Raw genomic sequence first — 24,056 nt, 5'->3', positions numbered from 1 at the left:
TTCAAGCCCATCCAACTTCATCAAGACAACGCCACATCAAGGTTCAACAAACCATTGATTCATCCTGGGTTCAACCCGTCGACGGCACGGAATCTCTTATAGCCCGCGTTAAATCTGGTGAACGACCTCGCCTTGAAGCTCAGCTATTGGGTTCGTCACGTCAACAGAGGCGCGTTATCTGCTGGGAACTGAAGGCTTCTCAGTACAACCAGGTGCACGTAGCATTTTCTGGCTTGATGGGGACCCGTGGAAATTTGCGCTTATGAGAGTTGGGGTTGCTGGCTTTGCCAATCTGAAGAAGCTCCTTGGTAATCATGGCTCGAGGAGGGCATAATGCCACTTCAACTAGATCCGGAGCCGGTGCAACTCTTCGCGGCCGATCAGAGCGTGAATCCGGCTCACCATCGCTTAGCACCCCACGGCCAACAAGAAGGAGATATGAAAGCCCTAGAGGACCAATTAGCCCTCCTCCGCTGAGAAGAGCAGTTTCGGGCGCTGCCACAAAGGAAAAACTATCCACCCCTACCACTTGGACTGTGTCTTTGCTGGCCGATCGGTTGAGTTCATACCGGCATGATATGGGGAAAGACCACAACCAATTGGCGAAGCACACCATTGAATCTACCCGGGCCACGGAGCGGCGCGTTCATAAGGGCAACGATCTGTTTGCCGAACTCTCGTCGAATTCAGCTAAGCCCGATGATGGCCAGGCTAAAACCTGGAAGATCAGATTTAAGGTTTGTCGCCCAGAATGCTTTGGAAAAACACTTTACTAACAGCCATGCAGGATCACACAGGCCAGGGCAGAGAAGAATATTACAAACCTGACTGCATCAGAACAACCAAGGACCCGGTTCCTCGCTACTTCAATCACCATGTTGAGGTCGAGAAAAACGTTATCGCCCCCCAAACATCGATGGCCTTCTATCCCCACAAGGGAGATTTGGACAGCCCCCGTAAACAAAAGAAGTGGAAGGGGTATATTAAGGAACTCGATAAATCTGAAATTCGTTCCGGTCTTGATTCTATTAAAGTCGACCAGAAGCGAGCCGTCGTCATCCAATATGAGCGGATTGTCGAGGTCTCGAGGTATCTTGGGACCTGGCTGAAGGATCTAGCAATTCCCGAACTTAGCAAGTGGCCATTGGTCAAGCTTCTCGTCAGTCAGGACAGCCGTAATGTTCTCTCTGCAGAAGGTCGGGCGAGAATCCTAGCATCCCGTCCTGTTCTGGACTGCACCCCTGCCGCCGACGCAGCCGCGAAGATGTTTTTGGAAGCCTGGCAAACTGTTTTCAAAGAGGAAAGAGCTGGTCACGGCATTAAGCTGCCCGCAATTGACCTCCTCAGCGTCTTCCAACTTGACGAGGGCTTTTTGGCCTCTGTGGACTCTCCAGCCGCTAGCGATGTTGTGCGTCATGACCAGATCAAGGACGTCTTTGAGGATCTAGAGTCCAAGTTTGGGCCCTATTCTTCTTTGAGTTGTCTCATTTGCTTCAAACACTCGTGCGAACATGGGTTCTACACAGACTTCAACCAAAGGGAAAGGTTCTCCCTCGAAAAAGGGTCCATTGCGCGTCGTCTAGCAGACAAACAGCGGCGGGTAGTACCCAGCGGGGATGATGTTCTGCTCAACGGCAATCAAGAGTTGGGAAAGCAGTGCCGTCGGAAGTGTTACCGCTCTCAGCGGTTCCAAGGCCAGCCCCAACAGTGGACCGACGAAGATCGAAAAGTCCTGCGGTGCATCTTCTTGTCTATGGCCTCGAGTCCGGTCAAGATTGACCCCATCTGCCACGTGGCAGCTTTGCTCGATCGAGACTGTTACGATGTTGAACGGGAATACAAAGAACTCGACATTCGTTTGCCAAAGCAGACTCCATTCACGCCAATGGATGAGGACGAAGTCCCAAGTCTGTCGTGGTACAATCGCTACAAGAAGAAACTATCAAAGCGCCATGGAGCGGCTAAATACCATAAACCTAACTGGGACCATATTAGAAGAGACATTGATAGCGTCTGTGCTCTTCGGGGATGTGATCACGATGGACCGTGTACACCGGAGAATCCTGACTGCCCATGTGCTCGCAAGGGCCAGTTTTGCGAAAAGTTCTGTGGATGTTCCGTGGACGAGTGCGCATACAAATTCACGGGCTGTGCTTGTCACTCACGAGGGAAGACTTGCAACATCGATCAGAAGGGCGAGGAGTGCATTTGCATTCAGCTTAACCGCGAGTGTGATCCGGATTTGTGTGGCTCATGTGGCGCCGTAGAGCGTGCTGATCCGAAGAATGCCGAAGATGATGAGCTGCATTCGACAGGCTGTCAGAATTGCGCTCTGCAACGGGGGGTGGCAAAGCGCCTCATAATGGGCAGGAGTCAGTTCCACGGATACGGACTGTTCGCAGCAGAGAATATTCGCAAGGATTCATTCATTATTGAATACGCTGGAGAGCTGGTATCTGGTCACGAAGGCGATCGCCGCTATATTCGACGGCAAAATCTCTTTGACGGAACAAAGGCGTTGTCGTTCAACTTCACCCTACTTAAGGAATGCGACGTCTGGATAGACGGGGCGAGATATGGAAATCTTAGTCGGTACATAAATCACGAGAAGGACGGCGGGCAGAGATGCAATATGGTGCCGAGAATTGTTCTCGTCAATGGCGGTTTCCGGATCGAATTTCGAGCCAAGCGAAATATCAAGGCTTGGGAAGAGCTTTCATTCGACTACGGCGAGGACTTTGGACTTGACATTGAAAACAAGGCCCAGGGAAAGAAGTCAGGGCAATCGCGGGGTGCCGCTAGAAAGAATGCTCAAAGGATCTCCCCTACACCAGATGGGGGGCGAAGAGACACGAGTTCCGACTCAGACATTGAGTCGGGATCTGAGGACATAGAGTCTGTCGAGGATGTCGTGCCAAGACAGAAGCGGAAGCGGGACCTGCGAGACGAGTCGGAGGAGGATGTATACGAGCCGACTGGGTCGGATAAGAGTATTCGCTCTACGAGTAGCCGGGCCTCTTTAGAGCCTCAACATTTTACTCGGATAAGAGGGGGTGGAAGGGGTCGGGGCAGAGGAAGGGGCCGAGGGGCCCGAGGGGCATCTATGGTAGCCAGCCGGCTGACTAGGACTATGCGCAGAGGCGGAACCGGGTTGGGTTCCACTGAGGCCTCGGGCCAGGGGGAGGAGGTGGTGACTGATATCAGAAGCAGAAGGCGCAAAAGACGCCGGTTGCTCAAAGAGGAAATCAACGACAGCGAGGAAGATGATGAGCTGGAAATAGAAGAGGAAGATGGAGCTGAGAATGATGCAGGAGAGCAACGAGATATCAAGGAAGAGGAGGAGGATGACGAGGGCTTCACGCCTCCTAGACGAGACCAGCCTGCCAGGACAAGAAGAAAGCCAGCCAAGTTCAAGGACGACGAGCTATGGGCGTCCAAGCCGGCGCAGCGCGGGAGGCACTAGTCATTAAACACCATCAAGAAACAATTGACCTCGCCGCCATGGATTCTGCTTAATAGCTTTTCTTTGCTTTGAAAATCAGAAGCAAGAAGAAAACTCGTTGTTCGTGGAGTCGTGCCTGCCCTTGTTACCTAAATACCTTAGGTACCTACCTACCTAGTACCGAAGGAGGCGGTTGGAAGTTAACGCTTGTACTTGTTGGCAGGCACTACCCGTGCCAAGTGCTGGGGTGCTGGTGCCTCACTCCCTGCCGCTGGACTTGGAGCGGGTTCTTGACGCGGCTGACCTCCCATTTCCCGACAATCCTTGATTCCTTGGCTCTCGCATCCCTGAATGCGCACGTTGTACGTACAAATATCCTGTATTCCTGCCGGGGTTGAAATTACGACACTCGATAGCCTTTGAAGACCGGACCGTGGCCAGCGTTCCGTCCGGACCGGCGGCAGCAGGCGTACAGGCGATAAGCGCAGCAACAAAGCACGCTGCGCCCTCTTGTATTTTCGTATGCCCCAAGCGCGCCAACACCAACCTGTCAACCTCATAAACTGAACCCTACGGAGTACATAGCACCGTACAACCTCCGTCCCTGGACCCTGGCTCGCTCGGACAGCACGGCAGACGCACTGTTGGTTGCTGGCCCACACTCGGTCTGCAACGGCAGCCGCAGCAGTGTACGGAGTGCGAATATCCGTACATACGGATTCATTGCGCATTGCATCTGCAGACATTGACGCTGGTGTCGCCGTCGGTTCCTTCGTTCTCACCTTCTCAGTCTTGCGTCCACACTGTTTCCCCTCAAGCTGCAGGCTCCGATTCTCCAACATGATCCCTGTCGATGCCGATGTGGTCACCAGAGCCGAGTTTGATGAACTGCTAGCCCAGTATCCGGCCATGCTCAAATCTATCTCCTCTTCCAAGGGCGGTACGTCGGCCCTCCTTTGCGATGGGCAGCACGAGCCAACGCTGCGCCATGTGTACCAAGTGACTAACTCGTGAAATCTTGGGGTAGCCAAGCAAGGGCAGAAGTCGCTCGAGGAATTGGATGTGTATCGGTATGAAGAGGCCCCTAGACGCTTTGCCGGCAACGAACCAGACCGTGAGATGGACCTTGATGCCATCAAAGCTCTGGTCGAGTGGAAATTGTAAGTGCAGCATGTCCAGCTTTTTTTTTATGTCATGTATATCCTGTATCTGTCCCTTCCTACACTGGTGCAGCCATAAACGCGGCTCATCTACAGCGTATCTCTGTCTGTGGCTTACAGCCGCCCGATATGCGCAATTCCGGTTTCCAAGTTAGGCTCAGGGGAGCGAATCATTTGGCGTGACAAATATTACATGGGCGCCAGCTTGAGCATACGTTGCATCTCCGGCGGCTTACAATAATTTCACAGACGTCACGGAAAATTTCGACCAACGCTGATGAATCTCGTGTCCTCAAACGGGCCGAAGCTTGCGTCGGATACTGTTCGCGAGGCTCTCGGCATGTACCGAGCTGACGGCACGGTCGCTCCAGCCCTGGGCATCCTGACTAGGCTCAAAGGGATCGGCCCTGCAACCGCCTCGCTTCTCTTGACGGTCCATGATCCGACTCGTGTGATTTTCTTCTCCGATGAAGCATTTTACTGGTTATGCTGCAGCGGCAAGAAAGCCCCAATCAAGTACAATGCCAAGGAATATCAAGCACTCTGCTCCAGGGCTCAGGATCTCTCTAAAAAGCTTGACGTATCAGCCACCGATATCGAAAAGGTCGCCTATGTTCTCATGAAGCAGTCAGGGAACACTGAGACATCCAACAAACCAGCAACCAAGTCAATCGTCAGGGGAGCATCGGCCAAGCGTAAGATTGCTTCTGACCCAGAACCGGCACCCAAGCAGCCACCTGTCAGGCGTTCAAAGAGGACCAAGGCTTAGTAGCGGCAGTCCAGGCAAAAGTGGTAATAGTGCAGGTTGGGGAAGAGTAATAGTACATTGAGCTATTGATCACTACAACACCAGCTGCTGGGGCCCCCACGAGCTCCAACCTTTTGATTTGGAGAACAGCAGGGTCCCTGCACACTGGCCATTCCTGCAAGGATAAACCTCTCCTGCTCTAATTATTGGTGGTATACCTTCTCCCTCCAGTGCTTTCTGAGTCCTGACTAGATCTCACTGGTGGGCCAGCGGCATCGGTTGCGCGGGCCGCTACCCCGGCAGAATCTCACCTCCCACCGTGGGGGCTGCTGCTTGACGCTTCTCCGAATCTATCAGCCAATGTCTTCTTATGTTCAAAGGAACTTGATCTCTCGGGACCAAAAGGAGCATGACCTTGCGATTTGGAGATTTTCTACGAAGTACCGCACAACGACAGCTATGCTTGGCACAAATGATGGCCCCAAAACTCGGTGGGGATCAGCACTATACTAGGGGGATTCTACCATAAATTTCGCGATAGGCAATTACCATGTCGTCACGACACGGAGGGAAATGCAAGATCAAAGCGGCTAGGGTGGGCCTAGGGTTCCGACGTGGCCAAGCTCCGTCTATCGCTAGAGTGAATGAGGCTGCTTATATCTCCGTGCTTCCTGCTTTCTGTTTCATCTGGTCTTGCACTTTACTCTGGTAACTTGTGCTCCCGGGTTGAAGTATTGCCTAGACGAGAACGATGGCTCCAGGGCAGCTCCCGACCCCCAGATCGAGCCCAGACTTGTCGGTTGAAGAGGAGCCTACTATGTCTTTCTCTGCATCAGAATCACATCGACAACTTCCTCCGCGGTTTGCCAAAATCAAAGAGACCCTTATTGCCGGTAGGGAGAAAGCATTTGTTGCATCTTGGAGGAGGCTACTCGTCCAAATAAGGTCCGAAACCGACTATATCAACAACACGGGGCCCGATGTCATCCCCTCCATCAACTTTCATGACATACACGACGGCGCCCGGGCACAGGAGTTCTCGGCATCTTTGAGGAAGCGTGGAGCTTGTATCATACGGGGCGTCGTCCCAGAGACAGTGATTGGTGGCTGGATGAACGAAACGGCACAATATCTCTCCCACAATTCTACAGCTAGGACCTTCTCAACCCAAGGATGCCTTGACCATGAGATTTACTGGTCTCCCGCTCAGGTCAAAGCCCGGGCACACTCTAACGTTCTTGTCGCACAAGCCTTCCTCCTAAATCTCTGGCAAACTTCGGACCTCGAAGCACCGCTCACTACCAACTTTCCAGTGGCCTATGCCGACCGCTCATGCGCGGGGGACTCGGACAGCCTTTACACCCTAGACCAGCCGGCATGCATGGATGGGGGTAGTGTCGAGAGATGGGAGCCAGATGGGTACGGAGCTGGTGCGACTTACCAGAAAATCTGGGATGGCAAATGGGAAGAGTACAACCCTTGGGATAGCAGCACTCGCCTGAAAGCCGCGAGCAATTTGTACAACAGTGCTTCGACGTGTAGCATGTTCCGCATGTTCAATGGCTGGCTTTGTCTCAGCGGGCGGCCACCCGGCGAGAGTCCCCTACGAGTATGCCCGATGCTCCAGCTCTCGACGGCCTACGTCCTTTTACGTCCTTTCTTCGCGCCCATTAAGTCATCGCCTGGTCATCCCGACTTTCTATCCCCCGATAACTGGACTCTCGAAACGCCTCAGTCCTCGACCATCCAGGGAGCAGCGCCATCCTTCAGGCAGGAACTCGACGACACACTCCATCCACACCTCCGCCTCTCGGAAAGTATGGTTCCTACTCCTGCCCTTGGACCGGGAGACTATCTCGTCTGGCACTGCGACTCTATCTTCTCATCCGAGAGCGGTCGGGGCGCCGCCTCACACAACGCAGGAATATACCTACCCGCTTGCCCCCTGACGGAGGCAAACGCCATGTACCTCGCCCGCCAGCGCAGAGCCTTTCTCCTCGGCCAGCCTGGCCCGGACTTTGATGACGGGGGCCAGAGCGAGAGTAACCACATGGGTCGCCCGGGGGTCCAGGAAGTCAGCGACGCAGGCGGTAACGCTGGGCTACGCGCAATGGGGCTGCTTCCGTGGGATGAGGACGATGTTGAAACGGGAGTAGAGGCGGAGGTTCTGGAAATGGCGAACAACATCTTGTTTCCGGATCGACATGGTTTTGATATGGCATACTAGGATGGGGCCGCCAGCCTGAGGCGGAATTTTTGAGATGTGGCCAGATATGGCAAAGGTGGGAGCTGGGATGGGTTGTATAAGTTCATTAACAGCTAGATATACAGGGGCTCCATGGACGATGCACGCACCCCGTGCCGTCCATAATAATGGTGAAGACCATATTATGTTGCCCATTTCATCAGATGTGCGCCAATTTTCCCTTTTTTTTTTTGCTTCCTCCGAACGAAGCTCCGAAGAACCTGCAGTAAAATACCCACTCCCTTGCAGTCGCCCCGATATCCCTCCGTATGCGACTCTGTGACGCAACTTTCTGTCCCCACACGGGATTAGCAAGCAGAGCACCTGGCACCGCCTTCTTAAATGGCGAGGTCTCCTGCTTGTCGCTCAGCCAGACCTCCGAGCCGAGGATGGCAAAGGGGTCGCTTATTTCTCCTTGGGGTCCTCGACATCCTTCTGGAGGGCGGCGTACTTGTCGCTCAGCTCGTCGTAGCTCTTGTGGAGCTGCTCGCTCTGCTTGCGCAGGGTCTGCAGGTCCAGCTCCTTCTTCTCGAGCTTGTCCTTGAGGGCGGCCAGCTCGCCAGGCTTGCCGGCGACGGCGAGCTTCTCGGCCTGGCGGGTGTCCTTGTTGGTGCCCTCGTAGGAGCGGAGGCGGTCCTCCAGACGCATCACCTCGAGGATCATAACGTAGGTGCGGTTGAGGATCAGCGACAGGAACAGGGTGAAGCCGCACAGGTACATGTTACGCTGGGAGTAGAACTTGCGAGCCTGGACTTCGAGGCGCTCGTGGCCCATGACGCCGGCGCTGTTGAGAAATGACGACGGTTAGTTTAGCTCACAACAAAGGCGGAATGGGAGGAGGAGGAGGAGCAGGAGGAGGGGGTGGTTGGTTGTTGCGTACCCTCCCTTAGCGCCCTGCTCGGTGGCAGCAATGAGCTCGATCTGGACGCGGTAGACACGGTTGACGCTGTCGATGAAGAGGATGAGGATGAAGATGAAACAAATCTTCATCCAGTACTGGATCTTGGCGACGATGGGGTTCTCAGAGATGAAGCTGTGTCGTTGGAAAGTCAGGCCTGTCGTTGCGCACGAGAGAGGGAGAGAGCGGGCTGGAGGGGGACGCACGTGAAGATCTTGCGCTTGACGTTGAAGGGCAGCGGGACGATGAGGAGCATGAACATGCCCATCTCCGCCATGAGGAGGACAAAGACCTGCGGCAAGTCAGGTCAGCACGGCGGGGAGCTCAATGGCCACTGCGCGGCCGGGTTGGATTGCGCTCCAACGCACGAGAGTGTAGTAGAGCGTCATGATGACGGCGGGGCAGCTTCAGCAAGCTGCGAGTTGCAATCTGGCAAGAGAGGGGCGAGGGTCCTCGAAGACTGGTAAAACGGATGATTGACGAAGGGAATCAAGAGTCTGAAACCGGGCAGATGGTGAGGTTGGGAGCCAGCGTCAGGTTCACGAGGGGACTGGATGGGGGTTTTGTAGAGGCGAAAGTGTGACGGGTGAAGAGGTGGTCTGTTCGGCCTGTGGAGGGTGACGGAGAGCTTCCATCCAAGGCGAGTGGGGCGGGGAGCTGAGCTCGAGTCGACAACGTCATCACTGGGGCTGTGGCTGGAGCGCAAGCATGCGGCCGAGACCCCAGTGACGGCAGCAGCAAATCATGGGAATAAACCATGGAATAGCCGATGAACAGCTAGCTACTGGTAAACAGTATTCAGAAGTAGATACGAATCAACTAAACACTCAACAAATAAAATATCAACTATATCAAGAATAAATGAAGAATAGCTCCTATTGAATGTTGTCCGAGCCATTGCGAAGTGCTTGACGTATTTATTATCAGTTCCTGCTTTTTCTTCCCGACGCTTGCCAGGGTCTTGTGTGGCTGGTGCTTCTGGAGGTCTCCGTGCCTTGTTCCTCACACATGCCATCTGCTCCGTTCATCAGAAAGCGAGCGCAGCCACGAATGTGCATTATTGGGTTATTCTGCCAAGGGGGATCGAAAATCATACCATTGTTTCCGTAGATTGGAGTTGCGTGGCCCCGGGGTACGCGGCAGACACAAAAAAAGACAGACACCGGGGCGTCTCCACCACTCTCCTACTCGTGCAGGATCCTGCTCGTGCTCCTAATAATACCCATCATCGCTCGGCCATCTTGGCCTCCAGCTTCCAGAGCTTGTCAAAGACATTGCGCGGGTCATACCTGGCCTTGAGGTCCCTCAGCCTCGACGCATTCGACCCGAACGCCGCCTCGGCCTCAACCTCTCCCGCGCTCAGGTAGTTGATGTAGCCGCCCACGCCGTCTCGCCGGTGCTCGTCGTGGTATCCCATGGCGCGCACCTCGCCCTGGAACGCCGCATTGTAGGCGCGCACCTCGCCGTCCAGCGCAGCGTCGCCCCACGTCCACACGACGCCCACGTTGTAGTAGTCGCCGCGGCTGTTGAACGCCGTCGCCGCGGGGGATACGCGCCGGCTGCGCCCGTTGGGGATGCACTCGAGCATGCATATGCTGCCCTCGGTGCCCGCCCCCGGGTGCGCGTCCGTGAACCCCCAGAACCGGTCGCGGATCACCTCGGCCGTCCGGAGGTCCAGCGGTGTCGTGAAGTTGGCCCCGCCCACCAGGTATCGCCTCCCCTGCCCGAAGAGCCCCTCGTCGTTGAGCTTGTTGATGGTCGGGTACGCCATCGTCGTCACCTCCTTCACGATGGGCTCCAGCTTGAGCAGCGGCGCGAAGAACTCGGGCCCCTTGGTCTCGGGATCATCCGGCCCTGCGTGGGCCATCTGGCAGATGAGGACTGGCACGCGGGGGGTATCCGGGCTGGGGCTGTCGCTCGGCTTCTGGGGCAGGTGTCCAAGGGCCATGCCCAGCGCCTGGCGCCCGTCGTTGGTCTCGGCCCACCGGTTGATGAAGTCGACGACGGCCGGCAGCTTGTCGGCCGAGAACATGAGCACGCCCGCCCAGATGTCGCCCTGCGGGAACGCCCTGCTGGTGAGCCGCGTCACCACGCCGAAGCTGCTCCCCGCGCCGCGCAGCGCCCAGAAGAGGTCCGGGTTCTCCTCCTCCGACGCCGTGACGATGCCCCCGTCCGCCAGCACCACCTCGCACGAGAGGAGGCAGTCGATGGTGAGCCCGTGGAGGCCGCTCAGCACGCCGAACCCCCCGTGCAGGACCAGCCCGCCCACGCCCGTGTGCGACACCGTCCCGCCGGGCGTCGCCAGGCCGTGCTTCCACAGCGCGTCGTCGACGTCCCGCCAGAGGCAGCCGCCCTGGAAGGTCACCGTCCGGCGCTCCGGGTCCACCGACACGTCCCGCATGAGCGACAGGTCGAGCACCATGCCCTCTGGGGACGGGGCGCTCGACGCCTGCGACGTGCTGTGCCCGCCGCCTTTGACGTTGAAGGCGATGTTGTTGGCGGTGGCGAAGCGGATGGTCTCGCTGACCTCCTCGGCTGTCCTCGGCTGTGCGACAGCTGCCTAGGGGTCGCGGAAGCTTTCGTTAGCATGATAGTCCGGTATACGGCAGACGGCTCGTGGAGGAGAGGGTGCGCCCACCGCTGGCCTAACGCACGTGGCGCTCCAACGCTTCAGGCTGTCATAGTAGCCATCGTCTCCGGGTAGTAGAACACGTCCCTTGGTGAGTTGCCTGCGTAGGGGGGCGAACTTTTCGGGATGTGGCGCTATGCCTGGATCCATATCTCGTTGCGTTGGGCTGGCCGCTTATTATCTCAAGCGAGTAAGAGAGAACTACCAGAGGATGTTTGCTGCTGCTTTCTTGTTATACGTCTTGGGATGCTGACATGGAATCAAAGTCTAGGACGAGGCGGGGGGGGGGGGGCAAAGCGCAATGCTATGTCAGCGTCTTAAAATACTACTTGGGATGGCTTCGGCTCGAGAGGGGCAAAATTCTGGAAAGTTGGATTTGCAGGAAGTTGCTTTATGCTGCCTGTGGTCTCGTGGTTTGCTTAACCTTTCGGGTGGCTGTGGCGTCACTGCGATGCCTCTTCGTGGTGACATGACGTTGGGTTCAGCGGCGCTTGTGGTGGAGGCCCAGCTCCAGGCCCTGTAGGCTGCAATTGTTATAAACAACGGGGCGGCCTCAACGCTGCTGGTGGCCTGTGGCGGTTGACAGGATTCGAAGTCTTCGAGTTGTCTTTGACCGCGCTCCCTCTGGCCCTCGTCCTCCACCGCTCGTGATAAGGCGTTGGTTGGTGAGAAGATTGGTCTTCTTAATTATTTATGGTAGAGGTGTGCACCGCAATATCTAACATTTATTATATAGCTTATTTATTCTCTGCGTATTCTGATAAATGATATAACTACTATAGCCGATTTTATCCAGCCCAACCTTGATTCCGCCCCTTGCTCTGCTTCAGATCACCCAAACGCAGCGGTCAAGGTTATTGACAAACTTGATGAGCGGTCGCGAGTCTTCCGAGGATATCCAGATTGCACAACGCGTAGCAGCCCAGATCGCAATGAAGATAATATCCGTATCCGAGATTTCGATCTCCACCTCTTCTGTGCCTTGCCTCGGTCCTCCAGGGGAGCCCTCAAGGGGAAGTGGAAGAGATACTTCATCCTCTTCCTCGTAGTACTGCGCAAGGTACTGCCAGATGGCCTTCCATTTGAGACCATGGGCATTTTGCGTCCTGAAATATTTAAATGATGTGCAGTCGACCACTCTTTCTCTCCAGGTACCATCGCCTCGAATATTTTGTACCGTCTGCTCTTCAGCACCGAGGTTTTCCGGCTCCGGGCCCTCGATAGATGACTGGCTACGGACTCCATGGGAGGCCAAGACAGAGGCATTCTCCCCTCTTTCAGATAATCTAGAAGCCCTCTCTACATCATTTCTCCATTCCTCAATGTGCTGAGAAGGATTATCCCGAGTGACTTCGCCCTGCTCGCGTTCCTCTATAGTCTCCTGATTCGGTAATGGATGCTCTTGAGTGGTGTTGTCCCGCACAGGGTCTAATTGATTTTCTTCTTCGTCTTCTGCCCGATTCTCTTGATCTGGTCGTGGCCGTGGGTTCGTATCACTGAGACACTTGAGCATTTCGAGGACCTGTTTCCGGAAGCCTCGATCGGTTATAAATAAGAAGGCAATGGGAAGACTCCGTTCCTTGTCGCTGGTCCACGTTTCTATTGCGACTTCAAACTCGACAAACTCCGCCATCTTTGGCGCGTAGAAATCAGAATTCACCTTCCAGTCGAGCACACTCCTGTCAGGTATCACGTCCGCGACCCCTTGGTTTTGTTGGGCGGCCTGGGCGACTTGGGGGCCATCTTGACCATCGTTAACTGGTGTTGTGCAATTTCTGTGCAAGAACCGCCCGATGTAAGAACCTAAGTCGAACGTGGAGGATGCGGTATCTGTGAGAATACGTGTCCACACATCGGATCTTGACTTGGGCCTCCAGGTCAAGTAACCCCAGTCATCCCAAGTGATGCTCAGCAGCCTGCTCACTGCCTTAAATAGATGACTCCTTCGAACATACATCGGATGGCTGGCACCGGTACTCTGAACGCTTATCCACTCGATGGGGACGAGTTCAGAGGGCCCTTTCTCCGCCACCCATTGCTCCATCTTCCATGAACCCACCCCGAGCGCGATAGAAGATTTACAAATGGATAGGGGTACATTGGCCGTTTCTCTCAGGCTGAGATAGCAATTTGTCCTGTTCTCTCTCCCTTCCTCAGTCAATAAGTCTTTCACTCGAGGGTCTAGACCGTCCTGTACCGGATCCTGGATGGAAAGGACCACGTAGGGCTCACGGTCTGGGGGCTTGGTACTTGGTGGGAGGAAGCCGTGCGCAAGCCAGAACTGGATGACAAGCGAGGAATGTTGTCTTTTGGATTCAGGTCCGCCCGTCTCCCGAGTCTCGCCAACCATCTTAGGTGAGAAGGTGATTGCGCTTTGGCTAACAAAGCCACCTTTGTGTCGTCCGAGGTCGCGAAAAGTTCCCGTATATCCTTCTATCGATGCAGCTGGGGCGCTTGATATCTCCCACGCCCCGTGGCTACCTATATAGGCCCGGTATCTCTCGGCATGTTGACGCCTTGGCCCATGATCATTGCCTCCCCCATTTGCAACAGTAGAAGACTTCCAGGATGGGCCATCCGTCTCCGTGAACTCGCTGGCACTGTCACCGTCCTGATCAGGCTCTCCACCGTGAGCCACATTCATTGCTGTCCTCTCACCAGGGAATTCACCTAGGACCAGGCCACTTGCACCCTCTCGGACGGCCGGAGTCGAGTATCTGCCAAGTAAACCCAGCATGAGGATCCAATATCTACTCGCCGCCACGGCGGTGCGGGATTCGACGATATCGAGGGTTCCGCCAAGAGGGGATAGGTTTGTAAATGCAGGCGTTTCCGATGTGGTCCCAGGATTCTCAATTCCGCCTGTAGGCTGCTGTTCTTGCTCGTCCCCGGGGGTGGGAGTGGTCCCAGGATTGTCCCCCAGTTGATATTGTTGGCCATCGAGGTCGGCAATGGAGCTATATCTTTCTCCACGAACAAGAAGCAACAGGTTTTGGAGCCATCCACGACGCCGTAAATCCCGTGTTTGGATGTGCTCTTCATGATGGCCGTCAATGTTTGGGGCAGCAGCAGCGGGGTTAGCAGTATTCCCAGTCTCGTAGTTTTCTGTCCCAACGACTTGCTGAGCCTGGATCAATGCGCACAGCTTGGCCCATCCCGTGTTCCAGTGCCGATATTGCGGCTGCTTAAATTTCAACAGCTCGACGGCGGCGTCTTGGCTGACCAGTTGGGGGATCTCGGCCGTGTTGCCGTGGAACTGTGGTGCGAGATCGGGGATTTTGGCCCGCCGGAACAGACGAAGGTCCCGCCGAACTTGAATACCATCGCTAATGTATACGTGGTGCTTGTCATGGACGGCATTGAGTGCGCGGTTCTCGTTGCTGAATGCTGCCCTGATGGCTAGCCAGGGGCCAAGGATGCCGACGAGGGCGACAAGGGCGAGGGCCACAGCAAGCCATGTCCCTATGGTGCTGATTACGTCGATGGACGCGGGCTCGGAATCCATTTGTAGGTGCGTAGCCTTCGTGAATTTTGATGTTATGCGAGCAATGGGGCATGTAATATGCTAGTAGGTAGGTGAGGGAGGGGAAGGAGACTCGTCTGCCGCCTTTCCATCTCAGGTTCTCGTGTGGTGAGTTTTCTATCTTTGTACGGAGTACCTTGGTGCTATTACTTTGTGGTTGTCTGCCAATTGGTCCTTCCAGCTATACGTTATTTCCGCTCGTCTCATTCGTTGATCCTTGATGCTGCAGGTCAAGCGAGCGCTGGGGTGAGGAAACAACAACCCCTCCTGTATTCGTGCTTTCCTGCTTTGGTATTCGGCTCCTCAGTTTCAAGCCTCCCCTGATCAATCTCTCATTCATCTCAATGGTTTTCTATGACGCCTAATAAACACATCCGAAACTAGTCTCTACTTTCTTATTTGGAAATTATTTCGTCTTACATAAAATCACATACCTAGCGTTTTTTCGGATTGAAATAGGCTCCATTCATAATATCTAGTGAAATTCGACATTTCTATATAACATAGCACACCGTTTTATTTATCAACGCAGTCCCTTGGCAGTGAGGTCGGTCTGGTTAGCGACAGGAACCTGCAAGAAAACATCAACGCGCAGCACTCAGATTCAGGGGTGGTTTACCTTGCCCCAGCGATCCAGGATCGAGAAGATTGGGCCTAAGATCGACATCTCCTTGGTTGTCGTCAAAGGGGGAAAGAAAAATCAACTTTCGCTTGAACCAGTGTTGAGGTTGGCGGAATGTCAGCCTTATCACTAGGATACTGTTCAGAGGGATGCGGATCTAGAGAAGGGTACACAGGGCCGATGGCAGCTCGGGGATTTCCGACACACAGATTGCTCGTGAACACCTGGAGAGATTGGAATAACCGGATAACAGCAACAGACCATTGAGACAGGACTTCATTATCGCTCTCCGACTCTGAGCTTTCCAAATAATCCCCTCCGCGACCCGAATGCTGGATTCCCGTGCCATACCCCATGTCCACCGGGTAGAAGAGCCAGCTCACATCGGGACGAATGACGAGGCGCTGTACAGCCTTTTTTTTTTCTTGCAACCTGATTTGGTTTATGGTGGCATTCTTTGAGAGGTGTGTCTTTAACACCTTCTTATTGCCGTGGGTGGCTATGAACGCGGACTCTGCTGGAGCTCCATCACCTCGAGGTGCGGCCAGATGCCCTCTAGGATTGTGGGTAGGATGTGCTTATTAAAACGAGCGTCCATGGGCCATGGGCCATTGGAAACTAGGGGATATTGTCTTCGCACGCTAGTCAAAAATGTACCGCATTTTATAAATCAGCCCAGGTGCTCTAGGCTGTCTGGGTAGACTGCCCTGAGCAGCGACGCGACGAACCGCGAAACAAGGCCCGAAAGTGTCACAAATTTGGCCCCTGGGGAAAGAGTCGGAGGAGGCGCCTCTTCTCGGCGTTTATTGTTATAAGTAACGGCGAGGTCGACAGTGGTCATATTCTATTATGGCGAACGTTCCCCATAGAGTATCTAGTTCACATCTAGCATCGTGCTTCTTTATCATAATTCGCAGATGCACCTATCTTTGCAAAGATTAAAGTGTCTGTCGCTTGTGGCATGCTCAAGTCTCTTGATGTAACTACTTAGGTACCTTCGTGTCTATAGTCGCTGCTGTCGTCCTCGTCCTCCGTCCCCATGCCCCCTAATTCGCACCTCACATGCTTGGACCCCAACAGCAACCTGGTTCGCCATCAACCATGCACGATTAGGACTACATGATACGTCCCCATCACCTCGCCAGCAGCAACTGCAATCCAACATCGTCATTGTACCGCTGCAGGACAGCGGCTTTCCACTCATCCCACTCCAACCCCCCGTCCACCCCTACAGCGTCTCGGAGTCCTCGAAAGAGGCCCAGGAACCCGTCCCAGTCATCAAGGTCATACCCGCAGCAGAATGAGAATCTGTGTTGTAGGCGGCCATTCCAGACACATTGGGCAAGATCCCTGCGGTTCTTGCTCTCGAGTAGCTGTGCGAATACAACTTCATCTTCGCCGAGGTCGTTCTTGCCGTCGTAGAAATCTCCAACTGGAAGGAAACCAATGGGAGAGTTGAAGGCAAGTGCGGGTGGCACAGTGTGAGTCCACTCCCAGTCGATGATTCCAGTGACGTTGAAGTCCTCGTCGACCAAGATGTGGTCTCCCTTGTCATCGCCGTGCTTTAGGTAGAATTTATCGTCTTTATCCGAAGGTAGAATATGCGGGACCAAGTCCAAAAGAAACCGATGAATCAAGTAAGCATCTACTGCTTGCTTTGAATACATCTCTTCGCGAAGAATGAGGTCTAGGATGAACCGGAGTGAGGATAGGTGATAATCCTTTAAGGACGAGAGAGGCCCCGTGGTACGCACTTGGGATTCCGTAAAATCGCTGAGTTTTGCCTCTGCGAGCTCCCCAATCTGAGATGTTCCCGGGGTATTGAGAGAGCCGAGATGATGAAAGGGGTATTTATGAAGCTCAATAAAAATATCCGCAATCTGGTCCATGACTTTCTTCTTCTGAAGTTCCGTGGCATCGGGCCACTGCAAAGACCTTCCCCGGAGCTTCTCCATAAGTATAAACCCTACACCCACAGGATTGTCCGGGTGTTCAAGCGCAAAGTCGTATACTTTGGCTGCTGGCACAGCCGTTTGCTCCAGGAACTTGAGAGTTGCAACCTCGCTCCGCATAATGTAGTCTCTCAGTGCAGCCGGAGGCGACGTGGCATTGAACCTGCGGATGCGGGCAAGCCAGATGACTCCATCTTCAAAGAGTACTTCAATATGATAGTTCATTCCTCCTACGAACGAACTCTGCGTTAAGCTGTCATACTGAAGACGGGGGACCGAGCATGGCATGCCCTGGCGTAGATGGCTGGCCCTAGCCTCAAGGGCTCGAGTATTTATCCTGCCGACCAGCTTCGCGAGCTCTCGGTCCTCGGCGGCCCCAAAAGCAGGGCCGTAGTTTTCAGCGTCCTATCAGTTCACAAGTCAGCATGTCCATGGCTAGAGGACTGGGCCGAACTGACCTCGAATACGGGGCAGTTGTGAATCCCAGGTTCGAGATGACGGGAACATAGATGGCGGTCGCAGAGCACGCAGTCGCCAAACCTTCGGACAGCCGCTCTGCGGCAGTCTTCAAAGTCACATGTCCATAGGGGCATTTTCTCACGATGATGGCGGAAATAATGAAGATGAATGCCTGGACGAGAGGCTAGATGAGGGGTGAGAAGGTGAAACCGGTGAAACCTCACGCGAGTGTTGGTCGGATGTGTTTCAGTTTTATGCAGCACATGCATGATACGGTCAGCCCTACGGCCATTGGAGTACTAGGTGCCTACCTAGGAATTTCCAGGGAAGTATTCCATGATTGGCGCGTCGGTGGTGAGCTCCTGGCACTGTCAGGCTGTTCGATTTCCGCCGACTAGCACTTATTGTGAGAGTATCGATGTGATGCTCATGTTCATAACATGGCTGTGCGTGTTATACCAGTTACCATTTGAACCATCTTGTCTTCTCATTGTGTTTGTCTGGTGGTGTTCTTGGGGAGTAAAATAGCTAGATACCATGACCAGTCTATCCTCAATCAAGTAGAGTAGGTAATTCACACTGACTAGGTAAATATTCCAAGAGTCTAGACGGGAAATAAAAGCACCGGGCCTACGTGGTTAAAGACGCAGCAAGCATCACAAGCCCGCCAAACCCATCCATCCCCGAGCACCACTCACCCCAGTTCGCACTACTCCTTGACATTCTGGTATCCATGGGCTTGTGGAGCTGCACCACCTCGCTATCGTATTGTTGGCTGTGGGCGTCATGGTCCAGTCTGACAAGCCCGCCATTCGAAGCCAGTGCAAAAACCGTCTCGGAAATAGGATCCCTCTCGATTTCGGCTTTCCACTGTAGCTCATGGGCTGCTTCCCATAGAAGCTTCTTGGATGGAAGCGGCGATATGACAAGCCCCGTCTGGTGTAGGTGGCACATGGACCCGGGCTCGAAATGGACTAACAGCATATCCACGACCCGAAACACGACGCATAATCTTTGGTTCGGTTAGTCTCTCTGATCCTCGTGTTGGAGCAAGAATGGGTCTATGTGGCAGACTAACCTCCGTCTTGACTCCTCAAAAATCCAATCCTTCCAATCCATCTCCAGACCAGAGTCGCGTGTAGGGGCCACATGGCCAAGTTGTTTCGCTATGGCCTGCATCTGATCGTTAGACCCAGGGGCGATAATGGCAGGCACGCTGGTTAGCTTACCGATACTGTTGCGACCAGCAGAAGATCAAAGTCATTGTGCTCCGTCTCGCCCTCTTCCAGCCTGATGATGATGTAGATGGCGAGGGCTTGCATGGCCGTAAGCAGCTGCCACTTGCTCAGCTCGAGCACATCCTCGCACAGGCGATGGCACTCCATGCGGACGTTCTTCCAGAACAGCTTGTGGCTGCCGGGGACGCCGCTACCGATCATGTGGATCAGGGTGATGCAGTTGTTGAGCGGCTCCATGTCGTCGTCGGCGACGTGGGCAGATGCCAGGTGCGGGTGGATGAAGGGCGGCAGTGTGTTATGGCGAAGCATCATCAGGGGGTAGGACTTGAGGGTATGGAGGATGAGGGTGGCCGTTCGCTGCGTGCTGGGCTCCATCCTTGGTCGCTGGATGAGTGATCGGATACATGCAGATGACATGGAGTAGGTTGGCTGCGGTGGGATGAACAGGTTAGAGGGAGAGAGGGCGTGCTGTCCTTGGTGATAAGCCAAAGTCGGGAAGGCAGATGAGGATGAGTACTGCGGGGTTAAAAAGTCGGTAAAGTCGATGATATTAGGGTCATTGGAGCCGAGAGTAAGATTGCCGCTGTCAATGGTTGCCAGCTCTGAACCCGTTATGGACATGGCATTATCGAGAAGCAAAGGGCCGTCGGCAGCTCCTGAAAGACTGTCGACGTGGCCCCCTGAGAGTTGGAGGGTGGCATCACCGGCATCACTGGCATCACCAGCTGCCACCGCAGCCACCCTACGCGCGCTGGCCCCAGCAGCTGGGTAATGGCAGTCAATGGCCTTGGCTATGCACCGTGAGCATGCAGGACGTCCATTGTCGCAGCGAGCCTTGTGTTTGGCACAGGAGACGCAAGACCGCGCTCGCGTGGCGGTGCCCTCTGCCCGTGACCGACAATAGTACCCGTGTCTCTTGAGGGTCGCCTCTGCAATGGTTTAGTCCTTGAAGCAAGTGGACTACTAGCAATAGTATTATCTGTTGTTGGTAATCAACTCACGCTTGTCAAACGGCTTATTGCACCGGCCGCACCGCAGGATAGGTTGTCCGTCGCCTTCGCGCATTTCAAATTGGACCGCAAGGGGAGGATGCAATTCGCGGGAACAGTCAAGTGAGGATGGAAATTGAAACGCTGTCCATTATGTCGTCTCTCTGCATTTGCCATTGGCTTTGTCACCCTGTCACCCTGGGCCGTTTGTCAGCGCAGCTTGCATGCAGCCATATGTGTGCGTGTCGGCCGGGACAAATTGTAGATTTATGAAATATTGTGAACAGCTCCTACAACCATTCACAACCCTTGTCAGCAATTCATAAATTCCCATTCGACGGGCCATTTTGCAAAACCTCAACACCAAAAAAAGAAGTCGTTACAGACCAGCCCCGCTTCTTTGTGGACTTGCGATCCGCCCATTATACTCATCATGATGCTCGATGGCGTGCCCGCCTACACTAATTTCCCAAACCGGCAATCGCCGGTCACTGGATAGGGATTCAATGTTGTACATACCTTTCCTTGATTATATATCGTATATTCTAGTTATCAGTTCTTCGGGTCGTACTCTGAGTATATAAACAGACAACATTTCGTCCCAATAGACAGGTATCATCCAGCAATCAAACCAGTCTTTCCAACCACCAATCCTCTTGCAACCCTAGATCCCTGAATCTCTTACCTCTCTTACCTCTCTTACATCTCTTACATCTCCTACAATGGCCGCCCCCTTCCCATCCCCCACCACCAAGTGGCACGACAACACGTACCAGTCCCTATCTCCATCCCGCCCCGAGCTATCTGCCAAAGGCAAGACCGTGGTGGTTACTGGAGGAGGCACTGGCATTGGTGCAGAGGCTGCCCGCCACTTTGCTGAGGCTGGGGCATCCCGCATTGCCCTTCTCGGCCGCAGGGAGAAGCCTCTGATCGATACCAAGGCCTCCATCGAGAAAAGCTTCCCTGGCGTCGAGGTCTTTGTGGCCTCCACCGACGTCACTAAGAAGAGCGATGTAGACGCAGCCTTTGCCGCGTTTCTACCCGATGGGAAGAAGCTCGACGTCCTGATCAGCGCCGCGGCGGTGACTGGACCCCTTGAATCGATCCAGGATGTGGACGCCGATAAGTTCATCAACGGAGTGGAGATCAACCTCAGGGGCGCTCTGCACGTTGCTAAGGCCTTCCTCAACTATGCCTCGGCTAAGGCTGTCGCCGTTAATGTGTCCTCTTCCGCTGCGCACTTGGACTTTGGACCCGGATTCGTCTCGTATAGCACCGCTAAGATGGCCGTGGTGCGGCTATGGAACTCGCTGAGCTTTTCGAACCCGGCACTGAGCGTGTTCCACGTCCAGCCTGGCGTGGTGGACACTGACATGAATCGGGAGGCCGGAGGTGTCAAGGCCATCGGTTTCGAGGACCACGGTGAGTTGAATTGTCAACCTGGTAATTATCACATGGAAGCTGATATCAATCTAGTCTCTCTGCCGGCGAGCTTTATGCTTTGGCTCGCAAGCCCTGAAGCCCGTTTCTTGAATGGCCGGTTCCTCTGGGCGAACTGGGATGTGGACGAGCTCAAGGCCCAGGCCAAAGAGATTGAGGAGGGCACGAGATTCAGTGTTGGGCTTGTTGGGTGGCCGTTTGGGGACAGCGGTTTCAAGGCCCGCTGGGATGCATAAGCCAAGTTAGATCGTTATCATAGAGTTAAGGCTGGGGCGGATAATAAATAATTATTACTACTACAGATACTATTACTAGTGTCAGCATTGAAGGCAGGAACAAGGGACCAGTGCCCCTCCCCCACCTATGACACCACCCGACATCCGCTCCTACCAAAGGTGGAATATGGCCCACAACGGCTTAGCGCCTTGACGCCGATCGGAGTTAGCGCCCTCATCGGCCTATTTTTTCCCCAAGGGTCCAATCCAGACGTCGAAGGAGGGCGCCCGAAAAATTCCATGTCGGCCTCCGTTCCAACCACAATTCCATCCCGCCTTTTTCTCCCGCAAACTCTGTCTCACCTCTTAATCTCCAAGCCACCAGTTTAACTACGTATCCATACTTCCAACATCCAACGTCCAACGTCCAACGTTCAAAGTCAAAATTCGCAACCATGGGCAACGTAAGATCCCCCTCCCCACCTTCTCGGTCACCTTCTCGGTGCCCAGGAAGAACCCTGCTGACAACACGACCAGGGAGCCAAGGCACAGCAGAAGCGCGAGCGCAACGCCAAGGATCAGAAGTCCGCGAAGTCTCAGCTCAAAGTCGTACGTCTCCCCCGTCGCTCTAACAGCAAAAGACCAGTCCCCACTGACTTCCCCGTCTAGAACGAGAAGGCCATGAACATCCAGTGCCAGATCTGCAAGTCGACCTTCCTTCAGACCACCAAGCTGCCCCAGTACGCTACGCCCTAGCAACCCCCCTCCCCCTCCCCTCCGATCCACCTGACACTGACAACTGTACGTGACGCAGGCTCAAGGAACACACTGAGAATAAGCACAGCGGAAAGCAACTGACTGACTGTTTCCCCGACGCCAAGTAATCGAATCAGTCGGGAGAAGGCAGTATGGCTTGTACGGCGTTGATGTGATGGGCACGAGGCATGGGCACGGGCGACCGAGCCAGCGGGACGGGTTTCAAGCGAGGCGTTTGTTTTCACTACACGGAGACGAGATAAGACTCATGACAATGTTCTGGATGTACGTTGGATTCTCAGGCTTATCATAAGTCAACAAATACAACAAATCTCCCCGGCAAAAAAAAAAAAAAAAAAAAAAGAGGGTACAGTTGCGTATCATTCCATCTCAGTGAGCCTCCACGGCCTTGAACGGCACCTTGATAGCCGGCGAGGCCCCCCCTGCACTCTTCTTCTTCTCCTCCGCCGCGGCGGCCGCCGCGGCCTGCTCCACCCGAATGTCGGCCAGGATATCCGGATACCACCGCTCCCCGACATCCGGATGACTCTTGACCCTGTTCCTCAGCGTCGCCTCCCCCAGCGTCTTGGCCACACCGCCCTTGCGGAACGTAAACTCGACATCGTCCAGCCTCTCCCCTCCAGCCGCCTCCACGACCCTCCGGCGCTGCTCGCGCACCTCCTCGGGCACGCGGCCCACGCCCACCTCCTCCAGGTCGTCAAAGTCGGCGTCCAGGTCCACGCCCTGGAAGAAGGGGATCGAGAAGCGCGGCCCCGTCCCCGCCGCCGGCGACACCACCCGGTGCGTCGTCGACACGCACACGCCCTGCGTCAGCGCCTCCAGACCCTGCCCGATGGCCACGACCAGCGTCCCCGGCTGCGGTGGGCAGTCGATCCACTCGCCGCGCACGTTCTGCACCTGAAGCCCCCGGTGGTGGCTCGCCTGCAGGAGGTAGCTCGTCAGCATGCTGTCCTTGTGGGGGCCCACGCCCTGGCCCTGCGGTGCCTGGCCGTCGCTATCGTTTCCCAGCTGCGCTAGGTCCGGGTACTTGACAATCTTGAGCTTGTGGTGCTGGTCGTCGTCAAAGTACTTGTCGAAGGCGTCGCGCGGCAGGTCGATGGCCTCGGCGATGAGCGACGTGAAGCGGATGCTCATGGCGCCCATGCGGCGCATGTACTCGGTGTAGACAGCGCGGAACTCGGGCAGGGCCGGCTCGCTGGGCCACTGGTTGGGCGCGAGGAGGTTGTAGTAGAGCGGGGAGCCGGGCGCCGGCAGGGGGTGCTCGGTCGCGAGGTCGAGCTGCTCGCGGTTGTCGATGGCGCCGGCCGTGATCTCGGCCGAGAGGCGCGAGTAGCCCAGGAAGGACTGCGCGTTCTTCATCTCAATCTTGAGTCTGTGGTCGTAGGAGGTTAGCATTGTTATATTAGCCGGAGGTACAGCGGGCCGGTCGCCCGGGGGGGGGGACCTACTTTTCCTCCATGGGAATATCGAAGAAGGCCTTGCCCTTCTCAATGACCTCTGGGAAGAGCTCCTCGGCGTCTCCGACATTCTTGAGGTACAGAAAGCCGACCTCGATGAGAGCGTGGCGCAGCTGGCGGAGGAACTCGGGCTTTGTCGCGGGGTCGCTGGCCTGGGAGAGGTCCAGGATCGGGATGGACTTGAATGACATGCTGCCGAGGTGAGGAGATGAGACGCGGCTCCAGCGACAATAAGTGAGCAAACGCAATGTGAGTGATTCTG

At 54.9% G+C, this 24,056-nt stretch overlaps 8 protein-coding genes across 8 annotated transcripts; 4 read left to right on the top strand and 4 right to left on the bottom strand.

Moving 5' to 3' along the window:
* Positions 1 to 578: 578 nt before the first annotated feature.
* On the top strand, positions 579 to 3,463 carry ACO1O0_003300 (uncharacterized protein; the record flags this gene model as incomplete). The annotated part of the gene is made up of 2 exons (XM_083192754.1): positions 579 to 737; positions 788 to 3,463. The coding sequence occupies 2 exons, from the start codon at positions 579 to 581 to the stop codon at positions 3,461 to 3,463; spliced, it is 2,835 nt and encodes a 944-aa protein (XP_083051811.1).
* Positions 3,464 to 4,282: 819 nt separating this feature from the next.
* Positions 4,283 to 5,371, top strand: ACO1O0_003299 (uncharacterized protein; the record flags this gene model as incomplete). Its single annotated transcript, XM_083192753.1, has 3 exons — positions 4,283 to 4,382; positions 4,470 to 4,602; positions 4,852 to 5,371. The coding sequence occupies 3 exons, from the start codon at positions 4,283 to 4,285 to the stop codon at positions 5,369 to 5,371; spliced, it is 753 nt and encodes a 250-aa protein (XP_083051810.1).
* Positions 5,372 to 6,461: 1,090 nt separating this feature from the next.
* ACO1O0_003298 (uncharacterized protein) lies at positions 6,462 to 7,577 on the top strand (the record flags this gene model as incomplete). Its single annotated transcript, XM_083192752.1, has 1 exon — positions 6,462 to 7,577. The coding sequence occupies one exon, from the start codon at positions 6,462 to 6,464 to the stop codon at positions 7,575 to 7,577; it is 1,116 nt and encodes a 371-aa protein (XP_083051809.1).
* A 423-nt stretch (positions 7,578 to 8,000) lies between these two features.
* Positions 8,001 to 8,882, bottom strand: YET3 (B-cell receptor-associated protein 31-like-domain-containing protein; the record flags this gene model as incomplete). The annotated part of the gene is made up of 4 exons (XM_083192751.1): positions 8,001 to 8,379; positions 8,476 to 8,628; positions 8,700 to 8,785; positions 8,862 to 8,882. 4 exons carry the CDS (start codon positions 8,880 to 8,882, stop codon positions 8,001 to 8,003), a joined length of 639 nt encoding a protein of 212 aa, XP_083051808.1.
* An 836-nt stretch (positions 8,883 to 9,718) lies between these two features.
* On the bottom strand, positions 9,719 to 14,627 carry ACO1O0_003296 (FAD-binding oxidoreductase; the record flags this gene model as incomplete). Its single annotated transcript, XM_083192750.1, has 2 exons — positions 9,719 to 11,053; positions 11,958 to 14,627. The coding sequence occupies 2 exons, from the start codon at positions 14,625 to 14,627 to the stop codon at positions 9,719 to 9,721; spliced, it is 4,005 nt and encodes a 1,334-aa protein (XP_083051807.1).
* Positions 14,628 to 16,400: 1,773 nt separating this feature from the next.
* Positions 16,401 to 19,981, bottom strand: ACO1O0_003295 (uncharacterized protein; the record flags this gene model as incomplete). The annotated part of the gene is made up of 6 exons (XM_083192749.1): positions 16,401 to 17,624; positions 17,674 to 17,774; positions 18,377 to 18,690; positions 18,757 to 18,851; positions 18,908 to 19,845; positions 19,918 to 19,981. The coding sequence occupies 6 exons, from the start codon at positions 19,979 to 19,981 to the stop codon at positions 16,401 to 16,403; spliced, it is 2,736 nt and encodes a 911-aa protein (XP_083051806.1).
* Positions 19,982 to 20,627: 646 nt separating this feature from the next.
* On the top strand, positions 20,628 to 21,581 carry ACO1O0_003294 (SDR family NAD(P)-dependent oxidoreductase; the record flags this gene model as incomplete). Its single annotated transcript, XM_083192748.1, has 2 exons — positions 20,628 to 21,327; positions 21,382 to 21,581. 2 exons carry the CDS (start codon positions 20,628 to 20,630, stop codon positions 21,579 to 21,581), a joined length of 900 nt encoding a protein of 299 aa, XP_083051805.1.
* Positions 21,582 to 22,706: 1,125 nt separating this feature from the next.
* Positions 22,707 to 23,985, bottom strand: ACO1O0_003293 (isopenicillin N synthase family dioxygenase; the record flags this gene model as incomplete). The annotated part of the gene is made up of 2 exons (XM_083192747.1): positions 22,707 to 23,709; positions 23,786 to 23,985. The coding sequence occupies 2 exons, from the start codon at positions 23,983 to 23,985 to the stop codon at positions 22,707 to 22,709; spliced, it is 1,203 nt and encodes a 400-aa protein (XP_083051804.1).
* Positions 23,986 to 24,056: the final 71 nt, after the last annotated feature.

The sequence above is a fragment of the Amphichorda felina genome (genome assembly GCF_050947745.1).
Source record: "Amphichorda felina strain 45539 chromosome Unknown scaffold_3, whole genome shotgun sequence".
Taxonomy (NCBI): domain Eukaryota; kingdom Fungi; phylum Ascomycota; class Sordariomycetes; order Hypocreales; family Bionectriaceae; genus Amphichorda; species Amphichorda felina.
The sequence above is the reverse complement of the archived record's forward strand: the minus strand, read 5'-3'. Positions and strand labels throughout refer to the sequence as shown.